At 40.0% G+C, this 14,873-nt stretch overlaps 2 protein-coding genes across 6 annotated transcripts in view; both read right to left on the bottom strand.

The window, feature by feature from the left end:
- Positions 1 to 828: 828 nt before the first annotated feature.
- On the bottom strand, positions 829 to 9,868 carry mfsd12b (major facilitator superfamily domain containing 12b). The gene is made up of 9 exons (XM_050054426.1): positions 9,585 to 9,868; positions 7,948 to 8,158; positions 7,164 to 7,296; positions 6,898 to 7,083; positions 6,506 to 6,598; positions 6,308 to 6,400; positions 5,982 to 6,155; positions 4,296 to 4,390; positions 829 to 2,202 (listed from the first exon to the last, which is right to left on the bottom strand). Exons 1-9 carry the CDS (start codon positions 9,853 to 9,855, stop codon positions 2,067 to 2,069), a joined length of 1,392 nt encoding a protein of 463 aa, XP_049910383.1. The 5' UTR covers positions 9,856 to 9,868; the 3' UTR covers positions 829 to 2,066.
- The window catches only part of csnk1g2b (casein kinase 1, gamma 2b), a 41,135-nt gene continuing 36,129 nt past the window's right edge, over positions 9,868 to 14,873 (bottom strand). For all 5 annotated transcript variants that reach the window (XM_050054427.1, XM_050054431.1, XM_050054429.1 and 2 more), the window contains one exon: positions 9,868 to 14,061. In XM_050054427.1, the coding sequence (XP_049910384.1) occupies positions 14,007 to 14,061 (55 nt within the window). In that variant the 3' untranslated portion in view covers positions 9,868 to 14,006. The remainder of the gene's footprint in view (positions 14,062 to 14,873) is intronic.

The raw sequence follows: 14,873 nt of genomic DNA, 5'->3' as shown, positions 1-14,873 counted from the left end.
CCTGAGGTTTCTACCATTTTTTTCCCCCGTTAAAGGGTTTTTTGGGGAGTTTTTCTTTATCCGCTGTGAGGATCCAAAGGACAGAGGGATGTCGTATGCTGTAAGGCCCTCTGAGGCAAATTGTGATTTGTGATATTGGGCTTTATAAATAACATTGATTGATTGATTGATTGATTGATTGATTGATTGATTGATTGATTGATTGATATTATTTTTGAGAAAAACTTCATCATAATGGAGTCACTGAAGCCACACATGGTACAGATTTTCTAACTGAAAAAAAAAGTTGCCCGCTTTACATAAAGAAAAGTTGACAAATATGATTTTTGCTTTTAGCGCTAATCTCTCATTTAACATAAGTCCTTGTCCTTTAATTTTGTCCTCACTAGTCCTAAGATCTTCTTCTTGTTTCTCACACGCCTCTGTTACAGTTTGTATTTATTTTTCTTATCACTGTTTTACAATTTTGTTTAAGTGTATAAAATCATTTGCATTCCTCCATGAGGTTGTACAGCCGTCTTTATGAGATTAATAACTGCGCTGCATTCTGATTTCCTCACCAGCTATACTGGACAAGAATGAACCTGTTTTCTTAGTTTGAATGAAAAAGAATGAGGCTGCACAGAAAAGGGTGATCATGAACATAAAATGAAACCCTGAAATTGACACAACTAACATCATATTATTTGATTAACACAGAGAAGGTGACAAATCAAAGCTTAACAGTGAAATATCAGCCCTGTAGTGAACCAGTACTCCCTCAAGGCAATACAGGACTCACAAATTATGGTTGAAACAGCAAATTTTTAAAAATGATTTGTAAAACAATTTCCATTACAAGAAGAATTAAGTTAACAAAATTGTGTCCTCTACTGATTAATGGGTTTTGAAGTCATTTTCTGAACATTTTTCTCATTGCCCCTTGAAGGACAAGGTATGATCAGGTGGCTCAAATCCAAACATGCAGCTTTCATACGATAGACAAAGACTACAAACATAACCAAGGAATGAACAAAATAAAGAACAAAAACAAAGATGTACAGTTTGTTAACATAACAACATGATTTTAAATTAATGCAACATTATAAAAGAATCAAAACTAAGTTCAGTTTAGTTCCTGTGTCTTGTCAGTGTCTCTGCTGTGTAATTTTCCCTTTGGTCAGAGCAGGTATGTGTGTGTACTTTTTATTTTCAGAATCATTTTCCCAACCAACCAATGTTTGGTTATTTTTCTCTTACAGTAAAAATGATCAAAGCAAGTGGTACAAAGAATAATGTCCGGGAAGGTATTAACACTCCTGCTTACAGTCACTCAAACACACACACACACACACACACACACAAACAAACACACACACAAGAAGTGTCAAGTTCACCCAGTTCAGTTCCTTGGATCAACGCCACAATCGCTGCCAGGTCAACGAAAACATTTGGCTTCACTCACAGTAGAAAGGCGAGGCAGAGATTGGATTGTGTTATATTTCCAACAAGTGTCTCATGTATGTGTGTATGAATGTATATATGTAGGTCTATCTATTATCAGTTGCCCTTAACTTTGATTTCTACATTTCTATATGAAATAGCATATTTTGTATTTTTGAGTCTGTGTGACTGTGATTTCAGTTTCTACATTTTTTCTAAATCTATCTATGCATTTAAAGATCTTTCTATGATCACAAGCTTCCTCTTTGATGAGGAACCTTCACTGTAACCGTCAGTTTTAAAAGCCTACATGCCCCTCCAGGAGACAGTGTAGTTACAGATTCATACACTGGGTGGTAGCATGGATTCATCCTCGGGGCCATTTCCCTTGTCCAGCAACAAAGGCTTTCCTTCCCCCTCAAAATATTTATGAACAAAAAGTAAAGTACGCCAAAATATTTTGAAAGATTAGTGAGTAAGGCATAATCCTTGAGGTCCTTTAAAACAAGTGTGCTCTGTATGCAGCTGAAATGGTGGATTCAAACAGAAATATACACTGTGGGTTATTCAATCTGACATGAGTGGTTGTTTTCTGTGTGTGTGCACAGATATGAGACATGTTAGTGTTGTGCAGATGTTGAACCCTAACTTTTCCGTATCCTGATTGGCCGGATTAGAAGCGTGAACAGGCAAAGTGCTGCAGCCACGGCCACACCCCCGGTTACTGTCACCATGACGTCACGGTAAAACCAAACACAGTCTGGGCAGCAGGCCTCCGTGCTGTTAGGGAGAGAAGAGAAGACAATGGGGACAAGTTTTGTTGAACTGTGACCAAAAAAAGCAGCAAAGTTGTGATCTTTGAGAGGTGAAGAGGTCAACTGTGAACAATGAAGCTGCATGAAGCTTTTAGAAAATTCCTCTATTTAGTTAAATTGATTTTGCAGAAACATATCACACACATAGTCACAAGTTGAAGGATAAGTCTAGTGTTATTCGTACTGACAGTAAATAACGTGAAAATACCCATACCAAACACATCTCGATACCACACTGCTATGGCACTCAGCCGCAAATCCATTGGTTTCCTTTGAGGATGTAAATATTTAAAAACAAACCCTATTTACATCATTTCATGTCTTTTAAAGTCTAATAATTCCCTATAACAGCTGGACAGCATGGTGATGCAGTGGTTCACACTGTCGCCTCACAGCAAGAGTGTTCCTGGTTCAAACCCAGGGTGGAGGATTCAAACCCGAGGTGGGGGAACCCTATTGTGCGGAGTCTGCATGTTCTTCCTGTGTCAGCGTGGGTTTTCTCCAGGTACTCCGGCTTCCTCCCACAGTCCAAAGACATGCAGGTTAATTGGTGACTCTAAATCAGCCATAGGTGTGAATGTGAGCGTGAATGGTTGTCTGTCTCTATGTGTCAGCCCTGTAATAGTCTGGCAACCTGTACAGGGTGTACCCTGCCTCTCACCCAATGTCAGCTGTGATAGGCTCCATCCCCCTAACAGGTTAAGCGGTTACGGAAAATGAATTAGTTTGTTTGAATGAATTTTTGCAAAAAAACAAAAAACAAAAGCGGGAGTAAATAGAAAATTTTGGTAGGGACTATTTTCAGACATGGATGAATACATAGCTGGTGCTCTAGTGATTGTTTCAGCCAGCAGGACGGTGTGCGTAGAACTGAACATAAACTACAGTGCCCACGTTCATTGTACTGAAGAAACATGTCAGCAGATACAATGATGTGGCTCACTGATGTGTTTTTAATAGGTTTTAGGCAACAGTGGAGGTCAGTGGCACAGAGGAAAAATCTATGTCAGCAGCTGTCCCCAGAAGGGGTTATGAGCACGGTCTCACTCTGAAGTCATTGAAATACAGCACTTGGGCAGTGACTTGCGGCATCAGAAACCAACAAAATAAAACATCCTTCATCGTCAGCATGGTATGCAGCCGTTTGCTCATATAGTTTAACGGCACCCGGCGGCATCAGGGGAAGCACAGAAGGACAGACGAAAGTTAAGGCTACAAAAGTCTGAGTGGGGCGGGAGTTGCGGTGGATGGGTCCAACAAACACTGAATTTCACTTGAGAGAGCAGTGTGCGCGTCCTGTGATATTCTAAAGCCAAACCCTGTTCTTTTTTCTTAACCCTAACCACATGCTTTTGTTGCCTCAACCTAATCACGTGTGTTTGTTGTTGAAGGAAAAAAAACTTGTGTTGTACCGTCATAGTGTGTTTATTGTGAAAGAGACTGTATGTAAACTTAAACTTAAATTTCCTGTGAAAACAGAAGTGTATCTTGAAAAAAGAGAACTTGACATGATGTCCCAGAACATTAACAACCAACACACCCAGGGTACCTTGCACGTCGGACGTGGAAAGTCCATGACCAAAACATCAATATGTGACGAGGTAGAAAAGAGGACAAAATTCTGGTACACAAAAAATGTCTTTGACTTTTTTCCCAACCTTTGCTCCTTTTTGTGTCCTTTTTCAATTTTATCCCTTCGGGCCTCTAAAAATAATTAAAATAAAACTTTAAGACACACAACCTGGCTGCAACAAAGAGTCCCAAAAAGATATTGCTTTAAATTAAGGGGCCACAAGCCAAAAGCAGGTTGGGAACTACTGCTTTAAGGAACTGGAAGAAAATGTGGCATATTAAAAAACACCTGTCACCATTTAAGCTGTTGAGGATTCCCTTGTATTCTGGCCAAATATAGAAGGGAGAACAGTGTTCTGTGGTAGATTTGTCCCTGCGAAATGCCCACGTCTTTTCAAGCAGCTTTCTGCCAAACTTTCATTTTAATGGAGTGTCAGTAAGAAGGACCACTAAGGGCAGAGGAGTGTCAGTCACAGAGAGACTCACCTGCATGGCCGTATGCTCTGAATCAGGACGACCCCCACACCATTAGCCACCTTGTCTGTGAGGCTCATTGATCCATAAACAAAAGCTCCACTTTGCTGCCAAACAATACAGAGATCAAAGATTATAACAGTCGCTGCAGCAAAGCACAAAGGAATGAAATCTATCTGAAAACTCCACATAATTCTCCACAGCATTCTTCTCTGTGAATAAGACACACAATAGACTCTCTGTGAGCATTTATCCAGCAGTTTCATTCATCTCTTTCCAGACAGTGTGAGTGAGGAAAGGCAGACATGAGAGGAGACGTGACAGCAGTAAAATGTGCTGCCATACAAGCTCACCACTACAAACCCTCCCATTTCAGTTCACAGCTGACAGCTTTCCTAGAAAGCATCTTCAAACATGACTGTGATCCAGTGGCACGAGAACAGACTGACTGGTTTGGTTATCTAAGTATGCCAACACACACACACATTTATCAAGCTGTAGATCTTCACTTAACTCTCCTGTGACCGGACGGCTGATTCTGATGTGACATTTACAACAAAAAGTCGGCTGTTTGTTTGGGCCTTGTGATGAGGTTTATCTCGACCTTATTCATCTTGAACATTAACCACAAAGCAAAACTTACTTTTGAAGCGGCATGTGATTTAGTATTTGTTCCCTGATAGGCTGTATATTAGCTTTTTCAAAGGCGATTTTTGGCACACTAGTAAACCACTGTAACTGTCAACCCAGCCACTGAGTGCACTCAAATGATAATGCTGGTGTTATTCTAGCTCTCAGTCACAAGTGCTTACACATTTTTAAAAACTGGTCACAAATTTATAGTTTCACTTTAAAAAAAAAAACTCTCGGTAACTACCTTAACAGCTGGGCACTGTGGGTTTGAGCAAATGTTACTCAAGCAGAAGTAAAATGTGCATTTGTTGGGGACTATTTTCAGCAGCGGATTAATACACATTTGGTGCTCAAGTGTGAGTATTTGCAGCAGCAGGACAGTGGATGTGGGACTGTCCTTAAATAAACTGTGCCTGTGTGCAGTATAATGAATAAAGATGTCACCCAGTGCAACAGTGTGAATCACTGATATGTTTTTAAGAGGATTAGACATTATGACACAGAGGAATAAGATGTGTCAGGCTTTGGATACACAGTATTGGATACAATACTTGTTGCTAGGATCAATTTGTTATTGGTATTGCCTTTTTTATGGCATTTGTCAAACCAAGGATATGTAACATTTGTAACTCATTATGTCGCAGATATCTTAAAATGTTATGTTTCTTTATGTTTCAACTACTCTGTGGTTAACGTGTGGTTATGTTTAGGCACAAAAATTATTTAGTTATGGAAGGGAAAAGATCAAGTTTTGGCTTAAAATACTCAGTTTAGGTGGCACAGTTGTGGCTGGAAATGCTGCAAATGTCTCTCTCAAAAACACCTGCTTTTGGTGGCCCAATCACCACTGGAAAAGTGCATTTTAAGAACAGCTGATTTTGCATTTGTTGGTCTTTAACAGTGATCTGCAGTTTTGCAGCCATCTAGCCTCAGTGTCACACCATCCCCTCCTCCCACTTGACAAAGTCAGCTCATGTACATGTTTGAATTTGGTCAGTTTTTTCTTTTATTTCCTTCCATGCAATAACTTTCCTACAAAGCTATGACCTGCACCCCTCCACCTACCGTCTGCTCCCCGATCAGTGTGGCTGTCATGGACAGAGACATGACCAGGATTGTGGCTGAACCGGCTCCCAGCAGCACGGCTGCTCCGTAGATGCTCTCTGCTCCCATGCTCTTGTCCACAAACACCCAGGTGGCGAAGCCAATCACCAGCAACAGGCCGATCAAATAGGTAGTCTGACAACAGACAGATATAATTCAATACAACTTTTCTTTAAGATCTCTAATTAGTTAATCATGCAACAGACACGTTTTAATAACATAAGGGAGTGTTGTAGCCCATGTGGTAATGGAGATGATAAAATGCGTCTCATTAAACAGAGACTCACACTGATTCCTATGAGCTTGCTGGCTGGTTTCATGGCCAGAGAGCAAACAAAGCCGCTGACATACATCACCAGAGGGATGATGGCAATGAAGTTCTGAAGAGAGAAGACGGAAATTACTATTTCACTTGCAACACAGACATTTCATAAACACAATGAGCTCCACAAGTCACTGTATGAATACACACTGTGTGGTCTTACCTTCGGTAGCATCAGCGAGTTGGTGAGGTAAACTGAGATGTACGTCTGAGATAAGTTGACTATGAGTCTGGTGCACATGTACAGGAAGGCCACCTGGTAGAAAGTCAAACAAAGGAAACAAAATTTCAAGATTTAGAAGGCCAATTCAGTTTGTTTGTTTGTTTTTCTTCTTCCATGCTTTAATGAAAAAAATATCTGTTTATAATACACTGACATTTTGAATGGCCATTTGGAATGTACAGTTTAAGATCATTGTATGTATCTGTTGAAAACTACATGTGATTTAACCTCAACAACAAATGATATCCAGAGTTACGACGCCATTCCCTGTGAGGAAAAGGAGAAACTTTCTGATTGAGCAGAAAGTTACATAGCACACATTCAGGAATCACCTGGTAGAAAGATGCCTCCTTCAGCCAATGCCTCCACTGGAATACAGGCTGAGGCAAAACTTCCTGTGAGGAGGAAGGTGTGATCGGCTGATTCTCGTTCCCTGGGGCTGCCACTTCTTCTTTTGTGCCAACATGGAATATGAAGGAGAACAATGCTCCAGTACCCAGCATAATGAGGGCCAGCGTCTACAGACCGAGCAGGACAGAAGGGTTGAAGTAGTGATTTTGCATGAGTGCATATATCTCTCTGGCATCTCTCCTCTTACCCTGAACAGAGGGATGTCCACAGGGCCCAGGTTGTCTGTGATGGAGGGGTTCACGGTGTGCTGAGCCTGGAAGTGAAAGAGCAGCCAGGCCACAGCGTACACTGTGATATTGGCCACCACAGTGAAGGCATACCTACACAAGGAGACAATCCAACAGTGAATTATTTGTTACAACTTGAAAGGAGTGACGTGGAGGAGTCTTTGCCTTAATATTTGAGATTTGAGCTGCTCTGGCTGACATGATGAAATGGCAGAGTGAGTCTGTTACTTCTCTTTTCACTGGGAATTTGGCTGCTATTTTGGTTTCCTTCCAGTGGTGTAATATGACACGAATCTGATGTTGCAACTAGCTCAGCTGAGACAGTTTCCTTAACTCTGCTCTTATAGTTTGGACAGTGCATTGGAGGAAGTGATGATAACTTTTTAAAGATAGGAAAGAATAGGAGAGACTGGGAAGGAAGCTGGGTGGATGAGAACAAAAACAGTGGAAGAACAGATCCCATTGTTTGGGTTTTCAGATTCTGGGAAATATTCCAGTCTGAAAGCTATAATCACATGTGATGACTGACAAAAGGACTCTGCCCTACCATCAAGTATTTTATTTTGTACTACAGATGCTGCCTAATAACACTGGTGAATATGGAGAAGTTTCTACTTTCCTAGCAAAAGTTATAGAGGGACATTCTTTCAGACTGCATTTTTGACAGTCTCTGCCCTACCATAAAGTTTATTTTGTATATACTTGAGATCATGCCTAATAACGATGATGATGATGTCACCCCACCTGTACGCAGTGAGCTCCACCTTGTCACTCTCGCTAGACACGAGCTCCGGGATGAGGGAGAGGTGTGAGATCTGAGTGGCTGCCCAGCCGAGCTGGAAGATGATGATGAAGGGGGAGAAGTAGACGATTTGAGCCCACTGAGGAGTGTTGTCGTTACAGGCCAGGCAGGGGTTGAAGATGAAGGGGAAAGACACAACAACACAAACAGTTCCTGGGAGGTAGAGAGGGAATTACTTTAGTATTTCTAGAGTGTTGAGCATCATACTATGCATAGAAAACCACCACATAAACCAAATATGACGATTATTATTACTATTACCGTAAGTAGTAGTAGGAGGAGTAGTAGTATTGGCTTTTTTGGACTTGGCATCACCTCTTAAGTTAGTAAAATATTCCTGTGAGGACATTAACAGTGGTCGAAAGTGAGATAACTAAGCATTTTTTACTTTGTAAGTACAATTTTATCGTACAGGCTACTTCACTTGAGTATTTCCATTTTATGCAACTTCTGCTTCACTACATTTCAGATGTAGGTAAACTACTTTTAATTCTACATTTATTTGATATCTACTTATATCATTAACAAATATATGATGAATTATTATAGATTACATTAATAGTAGGGGAGACCGGGGGCAGTTGTAACATCTCAAATCTCACCAATCAGAAATGAGGCAGAACCATGAAGTCAGACAAAGTGATGTCTCGCACAGTTACTCCAGTACAGTACAATTTTACTGTACTTGTACTTTACTTGAGTATTTCCATTTTATGCTACACTTTAAAAAATAAATCCTTTGGTTTAACTTCAAAAAATTGAAGTAACAATTTGCATGCATTTTTTGACATACGTAGTTCAGACTCTGGGGTTATTGAGTCAATCCTATGAGTCTTTCATAATCTGACAAACTCATTTTTTTTTAGTACAACCGACATGATTGTTTTGACCTTGAAAAACCTAATTGAGTTGAGCCAGCTTAATAGGTATCCAAAAGTTGTGTTTATATTTAGTGGCCCGAATTATTTTATTTTAGCTATTCTAATTTATTTATTTTAAATCCATTGTACTCAAAATTGTTTTTTAATTTGACCAGACTAAAACACGTGTTTTTATACTGAAAACTTTATTTTGAGCATTATCCACAAACCCCATGATTCTTTTATATATATATATATATATATATAAAAAAGAGTGTACTTTATACTACTACTCTACACATGTTGTACTTTTCACTCCACCATATTTATTTGGCAACTTTAGATACTTTACAGATTTAAATTTGTGATACAAATCATAAATCAACTATTTAATTATATTGCCTTTTATAATAGGTCATGCTACCAGTATGATAGCAGTATATCATTAAAATTAGATCCACCTTTAACAGCAAAATTTAAAAGTGATGTAGTCACTAATGTAAAATCTGATTCTGTAGCAGGCCATTTCAGCATGATGAGTACTTTTTCATACTTTTGTACTTTTACTTATGATTTTATATGCAGTGAGTATTTGTGCACTGCAGTGGGCTTATTGCTACTTTCCCTTCAGTAAAGATCTGAGTAATTCTTCCACCACTGACTATAAGCACTTTTATTAAGTGCATCTTCCTGCAAAGACTTTTACCTCAGGTACCTACCCAGTAGATGCCAGGTTTTCCTCCTGCCATAGAAGCACGGTGTTCTGTCGGATTCATATCCAACCAGAGGCGTGTAGACTCCATCCGCTATCTGACCAATCAGCAGCATCACACCTGCATACGTGCTCTGGAAGCCAAGCACGGAGTGCATGTACACCAGCAGGTAGGTGAACCACATAGAGGCGCACAGGTCGTTTAGAAAGTGTCCCGCTGCGTAACATAGCCGCCTGCAGACTGACAGAGAGCGATCAGCAGGCACAAACTGCTCCATGACTGACTGGACTCCTGTGATAAAACTTCCTTTATTCACAATTAAAGATCTGTCGTTGTCATATTTACAAATACATAATGCAAATAGTTACACTAACAGACGTTGAGCAAAACACAGTTCAACCTTGGTCTGAGCATCTCCAAAAAAAAAAAAAAATCTCCTTAACCATAAATCATATAATAAACGCAACGTAATGGATTATGCCAAGCTGGGTCCCCACGCTGGTCAGCTGAACCGGTTTAGGAATATTTTAATGCGCCAACAAAAGCTTTTCTGAGCGATCAGCGGCACTTTGAGACACATGGACTTCACGCGTAAAAGCGCGCAGCCGCTCTGCGTGCCATCCTCTGCGGATCTGGAGATTTGTTTTGTCTTTGTAGTTATTATACAGCTCTGCAATGTACACGCCTCCGGTGTAGTCTTAATTAGATGAACAACAAAGCCGTGGGTATGAGTGGCTTTGAAAACTCGTGAGTTTCAATACCGTTAGCAAGTACAGTCGGTTCCTCTTTATGTCCTTCACGTGGCGAGTGATTCAAGCACAGAGCCCACTTTCGTCCTTTAAATCATGCTTAGACAAATCTTTCCTTCATGACTGCAAATCAATTAGCTTTTTAGAAACAAAGCTGAGCCAGATTAAATGCAGTCAAAATGTTAGCTGTGGAAAGACTTGACATATTTTCCCCATTGTAGTTGTGTTTGGGTGAATCATGTTGAAATTAACACTCAAGTGACATTAAGTCTGAATTTCAGCACCTCAACTTGCCTCTGATGTCAGGTCATTTGTTTTCAATCCATCAGTATGCATTTATACATTTGCAACATTGCCCTTTGGTAAGCTTAAAGTGGAAAACAACCTAAACTTCCCGTTCCCATTTCATGACACATATGTTGTGGTGGTCATGGTCATCACACATTGTGACATTACAGGTCAGTCAGTGTTAAAGTCTAAAGTTAAACTTAAATGAATCATAAAGATGAGGCTCAAGTGGTGTTTTAAAGGGAAACTCTGCTGACTTTACACATGAAGCTGAGGTATTCAGCTCTGGGGGAGCTTTGCTGAAGCCCGCCCGTCACCTTCTGGGCCTGACACAACACTTTTAACATTTTTAAACTTGGCATGATGGGTTTAAAGAAGGGGGATTAAGGAGGCAGGAAAGATCTAATGAAAGACAATATCCAGTGGCATTATGGGAAATGTAGGACCCAGTGTTTTTGAGATTTAACCCATAGCGAAGGAAAACTTCGCACATCTATTTTCAAACAGGTGCGCAGGAGAGGGAGGAGAAGAATAAAACTTGTAGAAAAGACGCCGGCACACTGTCTAACCTGCAAAGATTCATGTTACCATTATTGTAGTAGTGGTGGTAGTAGTAGTATATTAATGCTCCAGGTGTCTTGTGGCATATACATCCATTTTATTATGTGAGGGTATTGCTGGCTTATGGGAATGATGTGAGGGTGGGTTGGTAAATGAGAGCTATGTATGCACATTTTATGTTGTGATTGTGTCCCTTGTAATGAAGTGTGTTCTATGTTTTGTGTCGGACCCCCTTGAAAACAAGATGGTTCATCTCTAGGGGCAAATAAACTCCACCAATAAACTTTGTTTAATGCTGAAGCAATGTTTCAGTGACCAGGCCTTCATTTGCCTGATGACGGCCTGATGAAGTTCTAGTCATTGAAACCTCTCAGCAGCAGCAACAAAATCATTACTTTTGCAAGTTAGACAGTGCGCTGGAGTCTTTTCTACATTGAATCGAACCCATACCAGTCAGGATTTCTTGGCTCCTGCTGCTTCAGTTATGACCACCTTTTGAAATCTGTGTCTTGTGAGTCCCCCAACCTAATACAAGAGTACTCCTTTAAACAACCGGAGGCCATAGAAGCTGCAATCTCTGATTTAAGCAATCTTAAACACAGACAGAGCATCAAGCGAGACACAGAGCTTATCTTGGCCGGGAAACAAAAAGAACACACATTTAAAAGAAAGAAAATACATGAATCTAGAGCTGCAACGATTATCGTCAATTGAAGGACAATTTATCACCAACTTTTTTGTGACTCAATCATTTGTCATTTTTTTAAGCAAAAATCCCAAACATCTGGTTTCAGGTTGTCAAATGTGAGAATTCACTATTTTTCTTAGTCCTGTTTAACTGGCATTGCTCAGCAATAGTATAGGTCCATGTGTACTTCCTGTCATCTGACGTCATTCACATACACTGTAACACATACCAACAGGAAATACAAAAGGACCCATTCAGTATGTTTATGTTGTCATGTTTGAAATGGTCCAGTAAACTGAACAAATTTGGGGTTTAGACTGTTAATCAGACCAAACAACACATCTAAAGACATGACTGTTCAGCCTTGGATAATACCATGAGCACTGTTGGGTATTTTCTGATGTTTATAATCGATCAATTGAGAAAATGCTCAGCAGATGAATAGGTAATGAAAGTAATGAGTTGCAACCCTACATGAAACTATGGTTATTAGCAGCAGCTAGGGACTCAAAAAAAGGGCAAATGTTTTTTTCCAGTTCAATGCTCTTGGAATTTGGGGAAGGTTAATTTGTTTTCAGGCTCAGAAACAGCAGCCCATTAGCTTTACCTCATAAACAAGTCAACCTCATTGAGCTGCATGTCTGTCTGTGACCTCCTGACAAAATGAAACAACAGTTCCAACAGATTTGGGTTGTTGTCTCTCGGAGCTCTCTCTCTCTCTCTCTCACTCACTCACACACACACACACACATACACGCACAGTCCAGATCTTGCTCCAAACCAAACACCACTGTACAGATGTGTCGATTGTCACAGCAGAGGATGAGGGGATGTATACTGCTTATATGTGAGAGCAACTGATGTGCACACCATCATCAAACATATTCACATACAAAACCTCCACATTTGAGAGCACACACACACATAAACAGGCAGAGACACACACACACACACACACACACACACACACACACAGAGTAATCCAGTGAGCATTTGGGACAGATTAGATAAAATGTCATGGCGGGACACTCACTTGAGCTTTAAACATTTTACTTAGAAAGGCACAAACTATGATTTCCTGGTAAATTATTTTGATGTAAGAAATAAAAATCGAAAGACATATCTTTTTTTTTCTTTTCATGTAAATCGACAACATTTTTTCGGCCATAACTCAGATATAAGCGTTGTGAAGGACTCTTCCTAGATCAGTCTTTATTAAGTTGTTTTCTTAATTGTTAATTTCAAACCTAAAGTTTTCCACTGTAATTGTTTTCTTTTTTTTTCCAAAAGTGCAATAATAATAAGAGAGCTTAATATCTGTTTCTCTCGATCTTCCACAGTACCTGAGGCCAGTGACTGTGCTACAAAGTCCACGTTGACAGACAAAAATAAAGCCAGAGTGAGGAAAAGAATTGAACTCCAGAAACACTACAACATAAAAATGAGTTTTTCAATGTAGGGATTTGACTTTGAAAACTGAGGATTCAATTACAAAAAAAAGAAAGGGAAAAAAAAAAAAACATAAAATCCTCCAGATTCTGTTTTATAGATGAAATGCTTCCTGTGTCGCTCAGATTTAACAACAGCATAGTTCACCTTTCTCTTTACCTTGATCCCAGAACACACACCAAAGGAAGAAAATAAAATAAAAATTCCTAAGGAGCAGATTTCTTTCACTTGAACCACTCGAATGGTTCCCCCTGATCAACAGCTGACTGTTGGAACAATACGCCTTCTTATGGAATCTACTGTAGACAATAACTGTTTCAAACAGTATCTTTTTTCATATTCACGCCACGGTATTCGAGTTTCATTGTTACAGCTTTTTTACTTTTTCTCAAGCCCCCCGTTGTAATGCAGGTACGTTTATTTTTCGTTGATAAAGGAATCAAGAGTCTGTTGTGGAGTCAGTAGGACTGCAACATTCCTTCAACTCTCCAGTAGCCAGGGAGCACTGAGAACGAGAAAGAGAGCGCGAGAGGGGGGAGGTACAGAGTGACGGGGGGGAATAAGGTGAGAGGGATAAAGAGGTGAGGGGGAAGCTGGAAAGAGATAAGGGACAGGAGGGGGGGTCTGTGTAGTTGCTTCCATTTAAAACTTGACAGTGACCACAATGTTTCAAGTTCTCTCCGTTCTCTTCTTTCACTTGTGCCTCTGGAGGGCTTTCCTCTTTCTCCTTTTGAAGAAACAACAGCACCTGCAGGATAAACAAAGACTTCAGTTTAGGAACAGTGGATATTTCAAAACACACATCCATGAAAATGGGACATTGGTATATCTACAAAGTGCTTAGAACACTGCTTGTTAGGGTTGGGTTTCAATAGCTGGTTTCATTATGGATGTGGTTTCCAGATTCACTAAACTCCTATCACTATTTTTATTGTTTTTGTGTCCAGAATTTTGTGGGCTGGCCTGAAATCATGCCTCAATGACACACTGTAGCCATCCTTAAAAGCAGCTCACTCGTTCTTACACTTGGGGTGTACATGTTACTGCGCTAATGTGTTAGCTGCTAACGAGAGGCCGTCGCTTCGCAGCAGCTCATTCTTCGTTTCAGTTCCATCAGTGGACACGGCCCCAGCATTTCAGAGCAGAGAATACTGCCTATTTTTCCACAATTTTGAAAGCTAATTTTGTATACTTGATTTTTTAAATCATTCAAATCTGGCTGGGTGGTTGGTGACACATTTTTTGTGCTTAAATGTCAAATAAACGAGAAACCTGGTCTCCATAGTTGAAGTAGCAGATTAGAAATACCCATCTTCCCTAGTGACATTGCTCCTGGAGAAAGTGGATTCTTGGGATTGTATGTGTACAGGTAACCAGGTTTCTACTCTGCTTTTTAAAAGTATGCATGTGTCCGGTAAAGACTACATAGGAGGCATAATTGTGTTCTTGTATTTAAAATAATTGCATCCAAGTCAGACTAAAATGGAAACCAACACAAAGTAGCCTCTTACATCCTGAATGCATTGGCTTCCAATGGTAAACTGCTGTTTATAAAACAGG

The sequence above is a fragment of the Epinephelus moara genome, chromosome 10, assembly GCF_006386435.1.
Source record: "Epinephelus moara isolate mb chromosome 10, YSFRI_EMoa_1.0, whole genome shotgun sequence".
Lineage (NCBI taxonomy): Eukaryota > Metazoa > Chordata > Actinopteri > Perciformes > Serranidae > Epinephelus > Epinephelus moara.
Note: the sequence above shows the minus strand (reverse complement) of the source record. Positions and strands in the feature narration are given on the sequence as shown.

Bases quoted from the DNA above. Each gene is read 5' to 3' on its own strand.
- mfsd12b (XM_050054426.1), bottom strand. From the start codon at position 9,855: ATGGAGCAGTTTGTGCCTGCTGATCGCTCTCTGTCAGTCTGCAGGCGG. The intron at 7,084-7,163 runs GTAAGAGGAGAG...CTCGGTCTGTAG, and splicing joins TGGACATCCCTCTGTTCAGG to ACGCTGGCCCTCATTATGCT. The intron at 4,391-5,981 runs GTAGGTGGAGGG...ATTGTTTGGCAG, and splicing joins CACTGATCGGGGAGCAGACG to CAAAGTGGAGCTTTTGTTTA.